The 23,146-nt window shown below is 44.6% G+C and overlaps 1 protein-coding gene across 6 annotated transcripts in view; it reads right to left on the bottom strand.

The window, feature by feature from the left end:
- The window catches only part of dip2a (disco-interacting protein 2 homolog A), a 149,800-nt gene that overhangs the window by 48,927 nt on the left and 77,727 nt on the right, over positions 1–23,146 (bottom strand). For 5 of the 6 annotated variants that reach the window (XM_034288763.1, XM_034288762.1, XM_029115636.2 and 2 more), the window contains 10 exons: positions 21,134–21,379; positions 15,619–15,756; positions 15,123–15,161; positions 9,611–9,730; positions 8,655–8,944; positions 4,574–4,684; positions 3,702–3,825; positions 3,509–3,618; positions 2,947–3,049; positions 1,276–1,340 (listed from right to left, as the gene is read on the bottom strand). In XM_034288763.1, coding sequence (XP_034144654.1) covers positions 1,276–1,340; positions 2,947–3,049; positions 3,509–3,618; positions 3,702–3,825; positions 4,574–4,684; positions 8,655–8,944; positions 9,611–9,730; positions 15,123–15,161; positions 15,619–15,756; positions 21,134–21,379 — 1,346 coding nt within the window. The remainder of the gene's footprint in view (positions 1–1,275; positions 1,341–2,946; positions 3,050–3,508; positions 3,619–3,701; positions 3,826–4,573; positions 4,685–8,654; positions 8,945–9,610; positions 9,731–15,122; positions 15,162–15,618; positions 15,757–21,133; positions 21,380–23,146) is intronic. The other variant, XM_029115638.2, reaches the window with a different exon arrangement.

The following is a 23,146-nucleotide window of genomic DNA, read 5'->3' as shown; positions in this document are numbered from 1 at the left end:
TGCTGATGGAAGGAGGTTTCATTCAAAATATGGCCCCATTCATTCTTTCCTTTACAAGGATCAGTCGTCCTGGTCCCTTTGCAGAAAAACAGCCCCAAAGCATGATGTTTCCACCCCATGCTTCACAGTAGGTATGGTGTTCTTTGGATGCAACTCAGCATTCTTTCTCCTCCAAACACGAGTTGAGTTGAGTTTTTACCAAAAAGTTCTATTTTGGTTTCATCTGACCATATGACATTCTCCCAATCCTCTTCTGGACCATCCAAATGCTCTCTAGCAAACCTCAAACGGGCCTGGATATGTACTGGCTTAAGCATGGGGACACGTCTGGCACTGCAGGATTTGAGTCCCTGGCGGCATAGTGTGTTACTGATGGTAGCCTTTGTAACTTTGGTCCCAGCTCTCTGCAGGTCATTCACTAGGTCCTGTATGTGGTCTTGTATGTCTTCCATTTTCTTATAATTTCTCCCACAGTTGATTTCTTCACACCAAGCTGCTTACCTATTGCAGATTCAGTCTTCCCAGCCTGGTGCAGGTCTACAATTTTGTTTCTGGTGTCCTTTGACAGGTCTTCGGTCTTGGCCATAGTGGGGTTTGGACTGTGACTGTTTGAGGTTGTGGACAGGTGTCTTTTATAATGATAACAAGTTCAAACAGGTGCCATTAATACAGGTAATGAGTGGAGGACAGAGCAGCCTCTTAAAGAAGAAGTTACAGGTCTGTGAGAGCCAGGAATATTGCTTGTTTGTAGGTGACCAAATACTTATTTTACAGAGGAATTTACCAATAAATTGATTAAAAATCCTACAATGTGATTTTCTGGATATTTTAATCTCATTTTGTCTCTCATAGTTGTAGTGTACCTATGAGGAAAATTACAGGCCTCTCTCATCTTTTTAAGTGGGAGAACTTGCACAATTGGTGGCTGACTAAATACTTCTTTGCCCCACCGTAGGTGTCTTTACCTGTGTGTCACTGTATTTCTCTGGAAAGTTCATTTTTACTAGCAAATGTCCCCTCTGGCCTGTGCCCTAGATCCTAACCCACAGGATAGTCATTTCAATTGCCACATTTTAACTGTTCCTGTTAGCATTTTGTTTGTGTTGTATATGTAAGGACACATTTTAAGGGTTCCTGTTAGTAATTTGTTAGTGTAGTATATGTAGAGACATTTTAAGGGGTTCCTGTTAGCACTTTGTTTGTGTTGTATATGTAGAGGCTCATTTTAACTGTCCCTGTTAGCACTTTGTTTGTGTTTTATATGTAGAGACTCACAGTAAGAACTCCGTGCCACAGTCCGGCATCTCTCTTGAAGTCCAGAACGTTGCAGATTGTCTCAGCTGGAACACAGTCACTTATTAGCAGACTTAACTTGTATTTCTCTGGAAATACAAGCACGATTATAATAACATCCACAAACAATATTTTTACGGTGCTTTTCACTATACAACAATATTCTCAAACTGCATGTATACAAATATGACATTATTTACATTTTACATTTAAATACAACTGTATGATCAAGTGACATGAACAGGGAAGTGGTTTTGGTTAGGATGAAAGGCATCCAATGTGGAAACACCCCCACCCTGTGTGTAGGTACAAATCCACCCCGCCCTGTGTGTAGGTACAAATCCACCCCGCCCTGTGTGTAGGTACACATCCACCCCGCCCTGTGTGTAGGTACACATCCACCCCGCCCTGTGTGTAGGTACACATCCACCCCGCCCTGTGTGTAGGTACACATCCACCCCGCCCTGTGTGTAGGTACAAATCCACCCCGCCCTGTGTGTAGGTACACATCCACCCCGCCCTGTGTGTAGGTACACATCCACCCCGCCCTGTGTGTAGGTACACATCCACCCCGCCCTGTGTGTAGGTACACATCCACCCCGCCCTGTGTGTAGGTACACATCCACCCCGCCCTGTGTGTAGGTACAAATCCACCCCGCCCTGTGTGTAGGTACACATCCACCCCGCCCTGTGTGTAGGTACACATCCACCCCACCCTGTGTGTAGGTATAAATCCACCCCACCCTGTGTGTAGGTACAAATCCACCCCGCCCTGTGTGTAGGTACACATCCACCCCACCCTGTGTGTAGGTATAAATCCACCCCGCCCTGTGTGTAGGTACAAATCCACCCCGCCCTGTGTGTAGGTACACATCCACCCCGCCCTGTGTGTAGGTGCACATCCACCCCACCCTGTGTGTAGGTACACATCCACCCCGCCCTGTGTGTAGGTACACATCCACCCCGCCCTGTGTGTAGGTGCACATCCACCTCGCCCTGTGTGTAGGTCCACATCCACCTCGCCCTGTGTGTAGGTCCACATCCACCTCGCCCTGTGTGTAGGTACACATCCACCCCGCCCTGTGTGTAGGTGCACATCCACCCCACCCTGTGTGCAGGTGCACATCCACCCCACCCTGTGTGTAGGTGCACATCCACCCCGCCCTGTGTGTAGGTACACATCCACCCCGCCCTGTGTGTAGGTGCACATCCACCCCACCCTGTGTGCAGGTGCACATCCACCCCGCCCTGTGTGTAGGTGCACATCCACCCCGCCCTGTGTGTAGGTACACATCCACCCCGCCCTGTGTGTAGGTACACATCCACCCCACCTTGTGTGTGTAGGTGCACATCCACCCCGCCCTGTGTGTAGGTACACATCCACCCCGCCCTGTGTGTAGGTACACATCCACCCCGCCCTGTGTGTAGGTGCACATCCACCCCACCCTGTGTGTAGGTGCACATCCACCCCACCCTGTGTGTAGGTGCACATCCACCCCGCCCTGTGTGTAGGTACACATCCACCCCACCCTGTGTGTAGGTGCACATCCACCCCGCCCTGTGTGTAGGTACACATCCACCCCACCCTGTGTGTAGGCACAGGCCGGGGAAAGAGCTTGACAGTGGGCCAAAGTAGGTGCACATCCACCTCACCCTGTGTGTAGGCGCAGGCCTGTGAAAGAGCTTGACAGTGGGCCAGCATGGCTGAATAAGACACCGTGATTCCCATGGTACTCCCTTCCTTACTGCTCTTGTACTGCAGGAAACAACAACATAAACATTAAAGATCTTTTATAGATACATTATTAAAGACAGTATTTAGCTCTCCCAGACAGTGCACACACTATTAAAGACAGTATTTTGCTCTCCCAGATAGTTTATTCACGATCAAAGACAGTATTTAGCCCTTCCAGATAGTTTATACAACATTAATTGGAAGAATTTAGCTAATCCCCTTGAATTTTATGCAGCGTCCCAACGTTTTTAGAAATGTGGTTGTACTTTATACAATATAAGACAGTAGTTAGCTCTTCTAGCTAGTTTTGTACAATATTAAAGACAGTATTAAGCTCTCCTACATAGATTATCAGTATTTAGCGATTTTAGCAACACACTTTTACAGACAGTAATTAGCTCTTTCAGCTAGTTTAAACAATATGAAGTGTTATTTATCCAGTATTTATCGCTATACAAAAGTACACTATACTGTACTCACCTCTATATAGGCAATCTCATTGCTAGCTTCCCTGATGGTGGGGTGCCAGTCTTTGGGTGGCTTCACAACATGTTTGCCATCCGTTACGAACCACAGCAACCGTGGCCAGCCTGCACATACAGACACATGCAGGCTAGTCAGTGTTTAAGCAGAAACTCTGCAGGAGGAGGGAACAGTATGGAGCAGCTCCCACCTTTAAACGTCACCACCTCCCCAGTCTGGGCTTTGGGCAAGCCCTTCTGACAGGCCTCAGTGGTCAGAGCCAGAGTAACTCCACAGCTGCCCAGCAGGAAACCAATCTGCTGACTACCGGCATCCTATTGACAGAGACAACATAGGAGAAAGAATGAAGACAGACAGCTGTCATATGAACATTTTATTCACTTCATTTCATGTTTTGTTCACCTATTTTACAAAGTAATCCAAATCAAGGCTAATTTGCAATGACGACCTGACCATAACCGTGGAAGTCTAGCAACCACACACACACACACACACACACACACACACTTTTGCGATAATGTTAGCATTGCTGAAAACTGTTGTGCTGATTAAAGAAGCAATACAACTGTCCATCTTTAGACTAGTTGAGTATCTGGAACATCAGCATTTGTGGGTTTGATTACAAGCTCAAAATGGCCCAAAGCAAAGAACTTTATTCTGAAACTCATCAGTCTATTCTTGTACTGAGAAATGAAGGCCATTTCACCCAGGAATATCATCCAGGATGCCGGCCTTTTCCCCTCAATCATCCTCTGTCCAGTGTCTGTGTTCTTCTGCCCACCTTCATCTTTTCTATTTATTGGCCAGTCTGAGATATGACTTCTCCTTTGCAACTCTGACTAGATGGCCAGCATCCCAGAGTCACCATTTCACTGTTGTCATTGAGACTGGGGAGATTATAGTATTCTATCCAAAATGGTCATGTTATTTCAGATTATTAATACTTGTACTTATAAAGTCGGGCTCTAATGCAATTTGTCACTTTTTTATAAGCCAGGCTGAAAAACCTTTAAACAGACCGCCAAACAGTTTCCAGGCCAGAAAAAACTGCAGAAATATTACCTTTCTGGTGAGGGGCACCTCGATGGGGACAGGAACCAGCTCTGCCAACAGACATCCATAGAATGCCACCATAAACATCACAGGGTCGTTGTTGGGGAACACCAGTGCAACCTAGAGACAACAAGTAGTCAACATTAACCTATGATGTCAGGGTTGGTTAGTGTTCTACTGATAGATAATGGCTGTTTGGAGACAGGTGTTCTACTGATAGACAATGGCTGTTTGGAGACAGGTGTTCTACTGATAGACAATGGCCGGTTGGAGACAGGTGTTCTACTGATAGATAATGGCCGGTTGGAGACAGGTGTTCTACTGATAGATAATGGCCTGGTGGAGACAGGTGTTCTACTGATAGATAATGGCCTGGTGGAGACAGGTGTTCTACTGATAGATAATGGCTGTTTGGAGACAGGGGTTCTACTGATAGATAATGGCTGTTTGGAGACAGGTGTTCTACTGATAGATAATGGCCAGTTGGAGACAGGTGTTCTACTGATAGATAATGGCCGGTTGGAGATAGGTGTTCTACTGATAGATAATGGCCTGTTGGAGACAGGTGTTCTACTGATAGATAATGGCCTGTTAGAGACAGGTGTTCTACTGATAGATAATGGCCAGTTGGAGACAGATGTTCTACTAATAGATAATGGCCGGTTGGAGACAGGTGTTCTACTGATAGATAATGGCCTGTTGGAGACAGGTGTTCTACTGATAGATAATGGCCGGTTGGAGACAGGTGTTCTACTGATAGATAATGGCCTGTTGGAGACAGGTGTTCTACTGATAGATAATGGCCGGTTGGAGACAGGTGTTCTACTGATAGATAATGGCCGGTTGGAGATAGGTGTTCTACTGATAGATAATGAACTGGTGGAGACAGGTGTTCTACTGATAGATAATGGTCTGGTGGAGACAGGTGTTCTACTGATAGATAATGGCCGGTTGGAGACAGGTATTCTACTGATAGATAATGGCCGGTTGGAGATAGGTGTTCTACTGATAGATAATGGTCTGGTGGAGACAGGTGTTCTACTGATAGATAATGGCCGGTTGGAGACAGGTATTCTACTGATAGATAATGGCCGGTTGGAGATAGGTGTTCTACTGATAGATAATGGCCGGTTGGAGACAGGTGTTCTACTGATAGATAATGGCCGGTTGGAGACAGGTGTTCTACTGATAGATAATGGCCTGGTGGAGACAGGTGTTCTACTGATAGATAATGGCCTGGTGGAGACAGGTGTTCTACTGATAGATAATGGCCTGTTGGAGACAGGTGTTCTACTGATAGATAATGGCCTGTTGGAGACAGGTGTTCTACTGATAGATAATGGCCGGTTGGAGACAGGTGTTCTACTGATAGATAATGGCCGGTTGGAGATAGGTGTTCTACTGATAGATAATGAACTGGTGGAGACAGGTGTTCTACTGATAGATAATGGTCTGGTGGAGACAGGTGTTCTACTGATAGATAATGGTCTGGTGGAGACAGGTGTTCTACTGATAGATAATGGCCGGTTGGAGACAGGTATTCTACTGATAGATAATGGCCGGTTGGAGATAGGTGTTCTACTGATAGATAATGGTCTGGTGGAGACAGGTGTTCTACTGATAGATAATGGCCGGTTGGAGACAGGTATTCTACTGATAGATAATGGCCGGTTGGAGATAGGTGTTCTACTGATAGATAATGGCCGGTTGGAGACAGGTGTTCTACTGATAGATAATGGCCGGTTGGAGACAGGTGTTCTACTGATAGATAATGGCCTGGTGGAGACAGGTGTTCTACTGATAGATAATGGCCTGGTGGAGACAGGTGTTCTACTGATAGATAATGGCCTGTTGGAGACAGGTGTTCTACTGATAGATAATGGCCTGTTGGAGACAGGTGTTCTACTGATAGATAATGGCCGGTTGGAGATAGGTGTTCTACTGATAGATAATGAACTGGTGGAGACAGGTGTTCTACTGATAGATAATGGTCTGGTGGAGACAGGTGTTCTACTGATAGATAATGGCCGGTTGGAGACAGGTATTCTACTGATAGATAATGGCCGGTTGGAGATAGGTGTTCTACTGATAGATAATGGTCTGGTGGAGACAGGTGTTCTACTGATAGATAATGGCCGGTTGGAGACAGGTATTCTACTGATAGATAATGGCCGGTTGGAGATAGGTGTTCTACTGATAGATAATGGCCGGTTGGAGACAGGTGTTCTACTGATAGATAATGGCCGGTTGGAGACAGGTGTTCTACTGATAGATAATGGCCTGTTGGAGACAGGTGTTCTACTGATAGATAATGGCCTAGTGGAGACAGGTGTTCTACTGATAGATAATGGCCTGGTGGAGACAGGTGTTCTACTGATAGATAATGGCCTGGTGGAGACAGGTGTTCTACTGATAGATAATGGCCCGGTGGAGACAGGTGTTCTACTAATAGATAATGGCCTGGTGGAGACAGGTGTTCTACTGATAGATAATGGCCAGTTGGAGACAGATGTTCTACTAATAGATAATGGCCGGTTGGAGACAGGTGTTCTACTGATAGATAATGGCCTGGTGGAGACAGGTGTTCTACTGATAGATAATGGCCTGTTGGAGACAGGTGTTCTACTGATAGATAATGGCCGGTTGGAGATAGGTGTTCTACTGATAGATAATGGCCTGTTGGAGACAGGTGTTCTACTGATAGATAATGGCCGGTTGGAGACAGGTGTTCTACTGATAGATAATGGCCGGTTGGAGATAGGTGTTCTACTGATAGATAATGAACTGGTGGAGACAGGTGTTCTACTGATAGATAATGGCCGGTTGGAGATAGGTGTTCTACTGATAGATAATGGCCTGTTGGAGACAGGTGTTCTACTGATAGATAATGGCCCGGTGGAGACAGGTGTTCTACTGATAGATAATGGCCTGTTGGAGACAGGTGTTCTACTGATAGATAATGGCCGGTTGGAGACAGGTGTTCTACTGATAGATAATGGCCGGTTGGAGACAGGTGTTCTACTGATAGATAATGGCCGGTTGGAGACAGGTGTTCTACTGATAGATAATGGCCAGTTGGAGACAGATGTTCTACTAATAGATAATGGCCGGTTGGAGACAGGTGTTCTACTGATAGATAATGAACTGGTGGAGACAGGTGTTCTACTGATAGATAATGGCCGGTTGGAGATAGGTGTTCTACTGATAGATAATGGCCTGTTGGAGACAGGTGTTCTACTGATAGATAATGGCCGGTTGGAGATAGGTGTTCTACTGATAGATAATGGCCGGTTGGAGATAGGTGTTCTACTGATAGATAATGGCCTGTTGGAGACAGGTGTTCTACTGATAGATAATGGCCCGGTGGAGACAGGTGTTCTACTGATAGATAATGGCCTGTTGGAGACAGGTGTTCTACTGATAGATAATGGCCGGTTGGAGACAGGTGTTCTACTGATAGATAATGGCCTGTTGGAGACAGGTGTTCTACTGATAGATAATGGCCGGTTGGAGATAGGTGTTCTACTGATAGATAATGGCCTGTTGGAGACAGGTGTTCTACTGATAGATAATGGCCCGGTGGAGACAGGTGTTCTACTGATAGATAATGGCCTGGTGGAGACAGGTGTTCTACTGATAGATAATGGCCGGTTGGAGACAGGTGTTCTACTGATAGATAATGGCCAGTTGGAGACAGGTGTTCTACTGATAGATAATGGCCGGTTGGAGACAGGTGTTCTACTGATAGATAATGGCCTGGTGGAGACAGGTGTTCTACTGATAGATAATGAACTGGTGGAGACAGGTGTTCTACTGATAGATAATGGTCTGGTGGAGACAGGTGTTCTACTGATAGATAATGGCCGGTTGGAGATAGGTGTTCTACTGATAGATAATGAACTGGTGGAGACAGGTGTTCTACTGATAGTTGTCTCTGTAAAAGCACTTTGTGACAACTCCTGTTGTAAAAAGGGCTTTATAAAATACATTTGATTGAGATGTTCTACTGATAATGGCTACTTGATGTTCTACTGATCCTGGCTGCTTGGGCAAAGATGTCCTACTGATATACCAAAGGAAGCTGACATACCCTGTCTCCTGGCAGTAGCAGGGGCTCGTTCCTGGTGCTCAGTTTGTTCAGCAGAGTGTAGGCCAGTTTTTGACTGCGTGTCCACAGCTTGCCGTATGTCAGAGTGTAGACAGGTTTCCCAGCATTGTCCAGGGCTGTCAGACAGGGGCTCTTGGAATGAGTGGTACCCCAGCGTTGGAGGGATGTCAAGAGGGAGGGGGGCCAGTTACTTATTAACCCCACAGGTTCTCCTTCCAGCGGGGACATCTGGTTCCCCTCTGCCTTGGGCTGGTTGGGGTCTGGCTGTTGAACTACAGAGAGAGAAGGGATATACATGTAAAATAAATCATTTGATTGTTCTTTAATCTGTCCACTTTCCTTAACATCTACCATATACTATTTCCGTCATTTAGCAGACACCCTCAAAAGAAAAGGAGGTGGTAGAGAAACTATTTTAGGTACTCTATGAAAAGATAGGGTTTCAGATGGTCTCTGAAAATGGCACAGACTTTGCTCCACTAGCTTACATGAAAAGCTGGTTCCACCAGTGAGGTACCAGCACAGAAAAGTTTTGACAGCGTGGATCAGAAACTGCTGCAAAGGGGTGAAGCCAAGACCCCCGAGGTGGCTGAATGAGTCTGAGTAGGAATATAGGGTTTGAGCATTGCCTGAAGGCAAGAAGAAGTTCCTCTTGTTGCCAAGAACCATGGCCTTGAAGCGGATACAAGCTTCAACTGAATGCCAGTGGAGAGTTTGAAGAAGTGGGGTGAAATGGGAGAACTTGGAAAGGCTGAACACTCTCTACACTCACCTGCAAGTCCAGTCAACTCCACTCAGACAGAACGGCAACACCGCACAATCATATCTGTAGTACTACTTGAAGAAAAGGATTGCTGCCTGCCAGGCTGAGGTCCGTGGTGATGAGGTCTGGGTTTCCTGTTAACATTATAGTATAAGTGTACTGATCTGCAACTTACCATCTACAAGTTCCTCAAAGTCATCCACGAAGAACTCTCTAAGCGGCGGTCTTTTGGGCCTCTTCAAAGTGTTCAGAAGCTGCTGGATCTTAGAGGACACTCGGCTACTTACTGGGACGCCTGGGAGGTGATGGACAGAGAGGGGAATGGAGAAGAGAGAAAAGTCAGTGAGCTGTGCTGAGACAGATCAGAGACAGGCTCTACAACCTCTACTGTCACCTGGATGTCAAAGGTTGTTTCAGTCACAACCTGACCCACCATCTCCCAGAGGCTGAGGTGGGAATACTGCTGCCTAGCAAGCAAGACCACAATCAGACACTCAGAAAGGGATTCATAGTATTAATGAACTGTTTGTGTCCAGATAGTGTACAGCCTATTGCTACTACCAATGCGGGTCGGTACTAAAAATCTATACCACCCAAATCAATTAAAAAACACATAGCCAATCCACTGCATTTAGCACACAGAACAGAGTTAACACAGGTGGACAAGGACTCACAGAATATAGTTTATGTAGGTTGACAAGGACTCACATAATATAGTTTATGTAGGTTGACAAGGACTCACAGAATATAGTTTATGTAGGTTGACAAGGACTCACAGAATATAGTTTATGTAGGTTGACAAGGACTCACAGAATAAGGTTTACACAGGTTGCCAAAGACTCACAAAAATATAGTTTATACAGGTTAACAAGGACTCACAGATTAAAGTTTACACAGGTTGCCAAAGACTCACAAAAATATAGTTTATACAGGTTGACAAGGACTCACAGAATAAAGTTTACGCAGGTTGCCAAAGACTCACAAAAATATAGTTTATACAGGTTAACAAGGACTCACAGAATAAAGTTTACGCAGGTTGCCAAAGACTCGATGCCCCTAACAAAGGCCCAGAGTATAAACAAAAAGTTAATGTCACTGATATGTAGCGTATTTATTGACCCATAGGCCTGTCCCTGATAAATAGTGTACTTATAGACATTTCCCTGATATAAAGTGTATGTATAGACTTAAAGGCATGTCCCTGATATAGCGTATGTATGAACCCATAGACCTGACCCTGATAGTGTTTTTATAGACCCAGAGACCACCCGTCCCTGATATATAGTGTATAGACCCATTGACGAGATCCGTCCAGAAATGTTGAAAGCTTTGGGTGTGGAGGGGATGTCTTGGATGACACGCCTCTTCAACATTGCGTGGGAGTCGGGGAAAGTGCCTAAGGAGTGGCAGACCGGGGTGGTGGTTCCCCTGTTCAAAAAGGGGGACCAGAGGGTGTGTGCCAATTACAGGGGTATCACACTTCTCAGCCTCCCTGGGAAAGTCTACTCAAAGGTACTGGAAAGGAGGGTTCGGCAGATAGTCGAACTTCAGATTGAAGAGGAACAATGCGGTTCCATCCTGGTCGCGGAATAACCGACCAGCTCTTTATTCTTGCAAGGATCCTGGAGGGCCTGGGAATACGCCCATCCAGTCTACATGTGTTTTGTGGATCTGGGGAAGGCGTATGACCGGGTCCCCTGGGAGATACTGTGGGAGGTGCTGCAGGATATCGAGGCGTAGTCGGGGTGGGGAGGGGTTGCAGTTCACTGGGCTGGGGATCTCATCGCTGCTTTTTGCGGATGATGTGGTCCTGATGGCATCAACGGTCTGTGACCTTCAGCACTCACTGGACCGGTTCACAGCCGAGTGTGAAGCGGTTGGGATGAGGATTAGCACCTCTAAATCTGAGGCCATGGTTCTCAGCAGGAAACTGATGGAGTGGCTCCTCCGGGTAGGGAATGAGGCGTTACCCCAAGTAAAGGAGTTTAAGGATCTCTGGGTCTTGTTCGTGAGTGAGGGGACAATGGAGCGGGAGATTGGCTGGAGAATCGGAGCAGCGGGGGCGGTATTGCATTCGCTTTACAGCACCGTTGTGACGAAAAGAGAGCTGAGCTGGAAGGCAAAGCTCTCGATATACCATTCAATTTTCCTTCCTACCCTCACCTATGTTCATGAAGGCTGGGTAATGACCGAAAGAACTAGATCGCGAGTACAAGCGGCTGAAATGGGTTTTCTCAGAAGGGTGGCTGGCTTCTCCCTTAGGGATAGGGTGAGAAGCTCAGCCATCCGTGAGGAACTCTGAGTAGAGCCGCTGCTCCTTTGCATCGAAAGGAGCCAGTTGAGGTGGTTCGGGCATCTGATAAGGATGCCCCCAGGACGTCTCCCTAGGGAGGTGTTCCAGGCACATCCAGCTGGGAGGAGACCTCCGGGTAGGTCCAGGACTAGGTGGAGGGATTATATTTTGACACTGGCCTGGGAACGCCTCGGGATCCTCCAGTCAGAGCTGGCAAATATGGCTCGGGAAAGGGAAGTTTGGGGTCCACTGCTGGAGCTGCTGTCCCCGCGACCCGATACCGGATAAGCGGATGAAGATGAGATGATGAGGAGATGAGATGTATAGACCCATAGACCTGTCACTGATATATGAAGTGTATGTATAGACCTGTCCCAGACATAAAGTGTATGTATAGACCCATAGACATGTCACTGATACATAGTGCATGTATAGACCCACAGACCTGTTCCGGATATATAGTGTATGTATAGACCCATAGACCTGACCCTGATATATAGTGCATGTATAGACCCATAGACCTGACCCTGATATATAGTGCATGTATAGACCCATAGACCTGTCCCTGATATATAGTGTATGTATAGACCCATAGACCTGACCCTGATATACAGTGTATGTATAGACCCATAGACCTGACCCTGATATACAGTGTATGTATAGACCCATAGACCTGACCCTGATATATAGTGTGTGTATAGACCCATAGACCTGTCACTGATATATGTAGTGTATGTATAGACCTGTCCCAGACATAAAGTTTATGTATAGACCCATAGACCTGACCCTGATATATAGTGTGTGTATAGACCCATAGACCTGTCACTGATATATGTAGTGTATGTATAGACCTGTCCCAGACATAAAGTGTATGTATAGACCCATAGACCTGACCCTGATATATAGTGTATGTATAGACCCATAGACCTGTCACTGATATATGTAGTGTATGTATAGACCTGTCCAAGACATACAGTGTATGTATAGACCCATAGACCTGACCCTGATATATAGTGTATGTATAGACCCATAGACCTGTCACTGATATATGTAGTGTATGTATAGACCTGTCCAAGACATAAAGTGTATGTATAGACCCATAGACCTGACCCTGATATATAGTGTGTGTATAGACCCATAGACCTGTCACTGATATATGTAGTGTACGTATAGACCTGTCCAAGACATAAAGTGTATGTATAGACCCATAGACCTGACCCTGATATATAGTGTGTGTATAGACCCATAGACCTGTCACTGATATATGTAGTGTATGTATAGACCTGTCCAAGACATAAAGTGTATGTATAGACCCACAGACCTGTCCCTGATATAAGACTAGTCCCTGGTGAAAAAGTGCATGTGGTTCCTGACAAAAACGTACAGGAACACTGTTTAAAAACTTGTAATGCCAAATCTACTATGATAAACCAGCCAAACTATCTCAATAATAAAGGAGATGATCACAATGAAAAGCCTCATGTCTAGTAACAATAGTCAAGTATTCGTAGAAATTATTTGTCTTAACCATTAACAACGTGTTGTGTTAAATCATTTGTCTTAACCATTAACAACGTGTTGTGTTAAATTATTTTGTCTTAATCATTAACAACGTGTTGTGTTAAATTATTTTGTCTTAATCATTAACAATGTGTTGTGTTAAATCATTTGTCTTAACCATTAACAACATGTTGTGTTAAATCATTTGTCTTAACCATTAACAACGTGTTGTGTTAAATTATTTTGTCTTAACCATTAACAACGTGTTGTGTTAAATCATTTGTCTTAACCATTAACAACGTGTTGTGTTAAATCATTTGTCTTAACCATTAACAACGTGTTGTGTTAAATTATTTGTCTTAACCATTAACAACGTGTTGTGTTCAATTATTTTGTCTTAACCATTAACAACGTGTTGTGTTAAATCATTTGTCTTAACCATTAACAACGTGTTGTGTTAAATCATTTGTCTTAACCATTAACAACGTGTTGTGTTAAATGATTTGTCTTAACCATTAACAACGTGTTGTGTTAAATTATTTTGTCTTAACCATTAACAACGTGTTGTGTTAAATCATTTGTCTTAACCATTAACAACGTGTTGTGTTAAATTATTTTGTCTTAACCATTAACAATGTGTTGTGTTAAATTATTTTGTCTTAACCATTAACAACGTGTTGTGTTAAATTATTTTGTCTTAACCATTAACAACGTGTTGTGTTAAATTATTTTGTCTTAACCATTAACAACGTGTTGTGTTAAATTATTTTGTCTTAACCATTAACAACGTGTTGTGTTAAATTATTTTGTCTTAACCATTAACAACGTGTTGTGTTAAATTATTCATTTCTGAATGGAATTATGTATCGCCTCATCAATTTCACTGAAAAATATGCATTAAACTGATATTGTTGTCATTATTTTTCATGACAGAATTAACATTCGTACAGACTCAGGAAGCTGGCTGGATATAGACACAGAGAGACAGCTGGCTGGGTATAAAGACAGACAGCTGGCTGGTTACAGAGACTGACAGACAACTGGTTGGGTATAGTGACAGACAGACAGCTGGCTGGGTATTGAGGCAGACAGACAGCTGGTTGGGTATAGAGACAGACAGGCAGACAGCTGGTAAGGTATAGAGACAGACAGGCAGACAGCTGGTAAGGTATAAAGACAGACAGACACCTGGTTGGGCATAGAGGCAGACAGACACACAGACAGACAGACAGCTGGGTATAGAGACAGACAGACAGGCAGACTGCTGGTTGGGCATAGAGACAGACAGACAGCTGGTTGGGTATAGAAACCGACAGATAGACAGCTGGCTGGGTATAGAGACAGACAGGCAGACAGCTGGTAAGGTATAAAGACAGACAGACAGACACCTGGTTGGGCATAGAGGCAGACAGACACACAGACAGACATACAGCTGGGTAGAGAGACAGACAGACAGGCAGACTGCTGGTTGGGCATAGAGACAGACAGACAGCTGGCTGGGTATAGAAACAGACAGACAGCTGGCTGGGTATAGAGACTGACAGCTGGCTGGTTACAGAGACAGACAGTAGACTGGGTATAGAGACAGACAAACAGACATACAGACAGCTGGTTGGGTATAGAGACAGACAGACAGCTGGCTGGGTATAGAGACAGACAGACAGCTGGCTGGGTATAGAGACAGACAGACAGCTGGCTGAGAGAGAGAGACAGGGTATAGGCTGGGTATAAAGACAGACATGGTATAGGCTGAGTATAGAGACAGACAGGGTATAGGCTGGGTATAGAGACAGACAGGGTATAGGCTGGGTATAGAGACAGACAGGGTATAGGCTGGGTATAAAGACAGACAGGGTATATGCTTGGTATAACTTGTATAAATGGGTATAAATACCATGTGCAGCCCTGAGGGCTCCGTCACCTGGACACTGGCCTGAAGGAGAGACAGTTCACAGGTGAATGAAACATCCATTAATGATACTGAGGTATAGTGTCTCTGCTTAGGTAGTCAGGAGTAACAGCAGCTGCCCATTGCAGTGTCTTTGTGGATTACACTGTATCAGGCTTTCAGCTTGAACCAGGACAGCTAATATTTGTTTTGTTTTTGTTTTAAAGCGCCTACACCACTAGATTAGCTCATCATCTATTGCAGATAGATGAAAATCAACTGATGTTTGATTCTTTTTCAGATTCATGTTATTGTGAAAGCTGCTTCAGTTCAGATAGATTATAGAGTATTTTACTAGATTCTCATTGGCTGGGGCTGATGGAGGCTGTTTTTCTAGTCCTTAACTGGTTGAGATGTTTCACAAAGAGGAGGATGATATGCTGCCATGGCTACCGGAGGTCTCATTAGGTTGTCTGTTTAACTGAGCTATTGTAGGACTCACCATCAGCAGTTTCCATGACGCTAGAGTGGTTGTACCCCCTGGGGACCCCTCTCACCGATGCCACTGGGGGTCTGTCTCTGTCTTTATTCAGCGAGCGTTCCGTTAGGACCGTCACATCTGGGGGGGTGGAGTGGTTATCTGTGTGGAAGTCAGGGGCAAAGGTCAGAGACTGCTGGGAAATCAAAGTCATTCATGTGGTTCAATGATAAGGCCTAAAATGGTATGATTGGACTGAGACAAATAAAACATTCACGTGTTTCAAACTGAGTCAACAGGAATGTTCATGTGCAGTATACTGAACTATTAAGCACCTTCATCTGTTTTAAACTCAGTTAACAAGAACCTTCATGTGTTGTACACTGAACCATTAAGCACTTTCATGTGTTTTTAACTGAGTCAACAATAATCTTTGTTTTTTTGACTGAACCATTAAGCACCTTCATGTGTTTTAAACTCAGTTAACAAGAACCTTAATGTGTTGTAGACTGAACCATTAAGCACTTTCATGTGTTTTAAACTGAGTCAACAAGAATATTCGTTTTTTTGACTGAACCATTAAGCACCTTCATGTGTTTTAAACTCAGTTAACAAGAACCTTCATGTGTTGTAGACTGAACCATTAAGCACTTTCATGTGTTTTAAACTGAGTCAACAAGAATCTTCATGTTTTGTAGACTGAACAATTAAGCACCTTAATTTGTTTTAAACAATTAAGCACCTTAACTGTTCAATGTTTTAAAATGAGTCAACAAGAACCTTAAAGTGGTGTAGAGTGAACAATTAAGCATCTTCAAGTGTTTTAAACTGAGTCAATTCTAATTAAGTAATTAATTAATTTCCTCTTGGAGATCAATAACATCTATCTATTCTGCAGCTAAAAGCCTTATAAATATAATCAAATTGTCACATACTTAGGTAACAGATGTTAAGAGATTAAGTTAATTAAGAGATGCAGGCTAACAGTAATATGTTTCCTTAAGAGGTCTTTTCCAAAAATGCAGATAGAAGTAACTAAAATAAATAGGGAGAAAATAGGGAGGAACACATACAAAATGACATGAAAAACAATAACAAATACAAAATGACATGAAAAACAATAACAAATACAAAATAATACAAAATAACGATATGAATGTCAGTAATGTCAGTCTACAGGCAGAACCGGTACCAAGTTGAAGAACAGGGGAGCAGCACATTGTGTTGTGGGTAAAATGTGTGGGTGAATGTATGGTGTATGTAGACTGAGTATTTCTGAGGGTACAGTCTCATGTGGATCAATAACAAAACCGGAGACAGATGCAGGTAAAAGGACAGCCATATGATAATCCTTGCGTTTAACAGGCTTATGACTAGGAGCTCGGCCAAGCGCGGGCGCTACCCCTTTTCAGAAGCCGTGACCACAGCAGTCACAACACTGACCACATCTCTCCATCCTCTGACAGATTATAGTGACCACATCTCTCCATCCTCTGACAGACTATAGTGACCACATCTCTCCATCCTCTGACAGATTATAGTGACCACATCTCTCCATCCTCTGACAGACTATAGTGACCACATCTTTCCATCCTCATTCCTGTACATTTTCCCAAACATTACGAAACCATAACCTTTTAACAAATATATATATATATTTAAAAAAAATAATATATGAAAATAATTGGATGAATTTGCCAAATGTATTTCATGGTAAGATGACTGGTCCAGCCCGACACATCCAATCTGATGGCTGATTAAAGCCACTACCGTGACATGAGTAAATGAATAGATGTGTATGTCTGTCCAGTAGTTTGCCTCAGATGAAGCACAGTGAGGCAGGCTGTTTATCCAGAGAGATTAGATCCCACCAACAGTAGCTATGAGGACACAGCTTCAGTAGTGGCCTGGTACACAGTAAGATAGTGAGGATATTATCACACAGAAGACAACCCATGTTGCCTAAAAGCACAAAATACTTCTGTTTCAACAGGGAGCTACAATTACAGTCAGTATTGAACTCGCTAACAAGAAACACTGAAAACTGGGAAAACCGCACAATATTTGTCTTCCTAATTCCATTAGCACTACATATCAGGTAGGACGCCTTGAGTTACAGGGCCTTTCCATTAACATTTCAGTCATTGAACTGACGGTATTATCCAGAGTAACTTAAAGCCTCTGTATGGGACTCCTTTTATAAACCTCCCGTCATTGGAGGAATTTCTAATATGTTGTTTATATGTGCAAATCTATAAGTAGAATCCAAGTTCCAGTTGGCCAAGAAAATCCAAGTTTGAGTTATCGAATACCCTTTTTGGCCATATGATGATGATACTCGACTGGTATTAGGACTGGGTCCATACGGCAAGAATATTCAACTGTTAATTGGACTGGGTTCAAATGACGAGGATACTAGACTGTTATTGGGACTGGGCCCATATGACGAGGATACTAGACTGTTATTGGGACTGGGCCCATATGAGGAGGATACTCTACTGTTATTGGGACTGGGCCCATATGAGGCGGATACTCGACTGTTATTGGGACTGGGCCCATATGACGAGGATACTCTACTGTTATTGGGACTGGGCCCATATGACGAGGATACTAGACTGTTATTGGGACTGGGCCCATATGACGAGGATACTAGACTGTTATTGGGACTGGGCCCATATGACGAGGATACTCTACTGTTATTGGGACTGGGCCCATATGAGGAGGATACTCTACTGTTATTGGGACTGGGCCCATATGACGAGGATACTCTACTGTTATTGGGACTGGGCCCATATGAGGAGGATACTAGACTGTTATTGGGACTGGGCCCATATGACGAGGATACTCTACTGTTATTGGGACTGGGCCCATATGACGAGGATACTCTACTGTTATTGGGACTGGACCCAAATGAGGAAGATACTCAACTGTTATTGGGACTGGATCCATATGAGGAGGATACTCGACTGTTATTGGGACTGGGCCCATATGACGAGGATACTCGTCTAGGGACTAGGGGTATCGCAATATACCGGTTTTGATGATAACTGTGATATTTAAAAAATAAAATATTGATATCATGTTAATAATACACATATGATAATATCGTATTCACTAGGTGAAAATGAAGTTTTTTCAAAAACCCCTCTTGGTTTTTCTATACCTTATTTCTGTCACCAATAAAAAAAAGATGGATGAAAAGATGGAGACTGGACCTATGCACCTATCAACTCGTTAGCCCCACTAGAACACCCGGGAGTGATCCGCAAAGACGTGCAGTTTTAGTAGCCCATTCATATGGAAAAAAGGACATAGGGTTTTTCCAAAAACTCCTCTCGGTTTTTCCATAGCTTATTTCAGGAAAAACTATGCATTTGCTTAAACTATGAGTCTGGAGCTATACATTGGACCTATATACTTGTGTTTGAACACCTTTTTTAGTATTTTTTTCAAAACACCTCTGGGTGTTAAGCCTTGTGGATCTTTTATTTGTCAGTTCATCTGGTTGCCTTTTCATTATCCATCTCATCTTCATCCGCTTATCCGATATCGGGTCATGGGGACAGCAGCTCCAGCAGCGGACCCCAAACTTCCCTCTCCCGAGCCACATTTGCCAGCTCTGACTGGAGGATCCCGAGGCGTTCCCAGGCCAGTGTTGAAATATAATCTCTCCACCTAGTCCTGGGCCTACCCCGAGGTCTCCTCCCAGCTGGACGTGCCTGGAACACCTCCCTAGGGAGACGTCCTGGGGGCATCCTTACCAGATGCCCGAACCACCTCAACTGGCTCCTTTCGATGCAAAGGAGCAGCGGCTCTACTCCGAGTTCCTCACGGATGGCTGAGCTTCTCACCCTATCCCTAAGGGAGAAGCCAGCCACCCTTCTGAGAAAACCCATTTCAGCCGCTTGTACTCGCGATCTAGTTCTTTCGGTCATTACCCAACCTTCATGACCATAGGTGACGGTAGGAACGAAAATTGACCGGTACTGACCTTTTCATTATCCATTAAGTGTAATTGTTCTTTTTGTATGTTTGAATTTTTTTATTTGTAGAGTTATGGTTACAGACTCTCTCCACCTCCATACACTCGTATTTTGAGTGTAATTAATTTGCCAAAAAATAGAAAAAAACATTAAACAAAGTTGAACATGAATTTGACTGACAGCATTTTATTTTTTCTAATTTTCTATAGATACCGTGATAATATCGTTACTGTGAATTATTTTGGCCACGATAATCATGTAGTGAAAATCTGATATTGTGACAGCCTTAATTGGGACTAGGTCCATATGACGATACGTGTATGGTGGGGGATGTGGCGTTCTGGCAAAGCATTAATACAATTAAAACCAATCTGGGTGAGTGAAATGACTTTGGCCAGCACAGCAGGGATGGAGTAAAGGTCTTAACTATCTGAGCATGTGATACTGGGGCACCAATCTATCTGGGCACATGGTAGTGGGGTTTTGTGGGAGTGTGGTACCGGCCAGTCTGAGTGTTTGGTAGTGAGGCACTGGCTGATCTTGGTGTGTGATGGTGTGCTACTGACCTATCTGAGTGTGTAGTGGTTTGGTACTGACCTATCTGGGTCTGTGGTTCAGACCAATCTGGGTGTGTTGTAGTGTGTTACTAACCTCTCTAGGTGTGTGGTTGTGTGGTACTGTCCTATCTGCGTGTGTGGTACTGACCTATCTGGGTGTGTGGTAGTGTGGTACTGACCTATCTGGGCGTGTGGTAGTGTGGTACCTACCTATATGAGTGTGTAGTGGTTTGGTACTGACCTATCTGGGTCTGTGGTTCAGACCTATCTGGGTGTGTGGTAGTGTGTTACTAACCTCTTTAGGTGTGTGGTACTGTCCTATCTGGGTGTGTGGTACTGACCTATCTGGGTGTGTGGTAGTGTGTTACTAACCTCTTTAGGTGTGTGGTACTGTGGTACTGTCCTATCTGGGTGTGTGGTACTGACCTATCTTGGTGTGTGGTAGTATAGTACTTACCTATCTGGGTTTTTGGTAGTGTAGTACTGTCCTATCTGGGTGTGTGATAGTGACCTATCTGGGCGTGTGGTAGTGTGGTACTGACCTATCTGGGTGTGTGGTAGTGTGGTACTGACCTATCTGGGTGTGTGATAGTGTAGTACTGACCTATCTGGGTGTGTGATAGTGTAGTACTGACCTATCTGGGTGTGTGATAGTGTGGTACTGACCTATCTGGGTGTGTGGTAGTGTGGTACTGACCTATCTGGGTGTGTGGTCCTGACCTATCTGGGCGTGTGATAGTGTGGTACTGACCTATCTGGGTGTGTGGTAGTGTGGTACTGACCTATCTGGGTGTGTGATAGTGTGGTACTGACCTATCTGGGTGTGTGATAGTGTGGTACTGACCTATCTGGGTGTGTGATAGTGTGGTACTGACCTATCTGGGTGTGTGGTAGTGTGGTACTGACCTATCTGGGTGTTTGGTAGTGTGGTACTGACCTATCTGGGTGTGTGGTAGTGTGGTACTGACCTATCTGGGTGTGTGGTAGTGTGGTACTGACCTATCTGGGTGTGTGCCATGAGGTCAGCCAGCACGGCAGCGGCATTGGCAGCGGTAGCATGGGCGGAAGCCCTCCCTCCGGGATGGGATGAGGTGGAGGATGCTGAGGATGAGGTGGAGGAGCCCTGGATGACTCGGTTAAACCAATGTTCTACGTTGGGTGCCGGGTGGTTCTGGTACGGCGTGGACGACACCATCCGGCCCGCACGACGCAGTGAACCCTCGTCTTCTGATGCTGAGGATGTGTCTGTGAGGTCAGAGGTCAAGACAGGTAAGGTCACAGCAGAGGGAGAGAGTAAAGACCACAAGTGAATCCCAAAAAGCACCCTAAACCCTATATAGTGCGCTATTTTTGAACAGAGTCAAAGGAATAGGTTGCCATTTGGAACAAAGCCCACAACATGCTGATGCACACAATACACCTCTAGTAGAATAATACACCTATCGCACCTCAGGTAGAACAATCCACATCCGACAGAACAATGCAAATCAGGTAGAACAATGAACATCTGACAGAACACTGCACATCTGATAGAATAATGCACCTCCAGGAGAATAACGCACCTATGGTAGAATAATGCCCCTCCAAAAGAATAATGCACCTATGGTAGAATAATGCACCTATGGTAGAATAATGCACCTCCAGGAGAATAATGCACCTCGGGTAGAATAATGCACCTCCAGGAGAATAATGCACCTCGGGTAGAATAATGCACCTCGGGTAGAATAATGCACCTCCAGGAGAATAATGCACCTCGGGTAGAATAATGCACCTCGGGTAGAATAATGCACCTCGGGTAGAATAAAGCACCTCGGGTAGAATAAAGCAACTCCAGGGGAATAAAGCACCTCCAGGGGAATAAAGCATCTCCAGGGGAATAAAGCACCTCCAGGATAATAAAGCACCTCCAGGATAATAAAGCACCTCCAGGGGAATAAAGCACCTCCAGGAGAATAAAGCACATCCAGGAGAATAAAGCACCTCCAGGAGAATAAAGCACCTCCAGGAGAATAAAGCACCTCCAGGGGAATAAAGCACCTCCAGGAGAATAATGCACCTCCAGGGTAATAAAGCTTCTCCAGGGGAATAAAGCACCTCCAGGAGAATAAAGCACCTCCAGGGGAATAAAGCACCTCCAGGAGAATACAGCACCTACAGGAGAATAAAGCACCTCAATGGCTCCGCTCTCACTACGCAGTATTTTTGTTCATGCTGCAATATTCGTTCATCATTGAACACAGACTTTTACACTACTCAATGGAGAAATTGCTGCACTTCTTTTGTTCTGTGCCAACCTGTTTACTAATATGCTGACGGAGGTGAAAGAAGAGGGGCAAACGTACCGGTGTCATCTGTAGATCTCAGATGAGATACTGCAAGCCGCCATTACCCACCATTCTACTCACAAATGTTCAATCCATGGACAATAAAATGGACGAACTACACACATAGATAAATCTCAGCAGGACATTGCAAACTGTTGTGTGCAAGTGTTCATGGAAACCTGGCTGGATCCCTTGGTGCCAGACTTGTGCGTCACCCCTGTTGGCTTTTCTATTTACCGGCAGGACAGAACATCGGAGTCAGATAAAAGTAGGGGCGGAGAAGTCTGCATTATGGTTAACTCTCGCTGGGGAACGGATGTTGTAGTGCTCTCAACACACTGTTCTCCAGACCTGGAGCTACTGACTGTAAAGAAGGCCCTTCTACCTTCCACGGGAAGTCAGCTCAGCTATTATCACAGCAGTCTACACACCCCCGAAGGTGGATAAAACCTGCACACTGGAAGATCTATATGGAATAATAAATGGACTAGAGGACGCCCACCTTGAGGCAGCTGCTATTGTTGTTGGTGATTTCCATAGAACAGATATGAGGAAAGTTTTACCAAAATGCCAACAGCACATTAACTTTCCTACCAGGGGTGATCAGACTTTTGACCATTGTTACAAATACAGAACAGCTACAAACCCCTCCCCCACCCTGCATTCGGTAAGGCTCCTCCCATCCTAT

This window comes from Esox lucius, chromosome 20 (genome assembly GCF_011004845.1).
Source record: "Esox lucius isolate fEsoLuc1 chromosome 20, fEsoLuc1.pri, whole genome shotgun sequence".
Taxonomy (NCBI): domain Eukaryota; kingdom Metazoa; phylum Chordata; class Actinopteri; order Esociformes; family Esocidae; genus Esox; species Esox lucius.
This window is presented reverse-complemented; position numbering and strand designations above follow the sequence as displayed.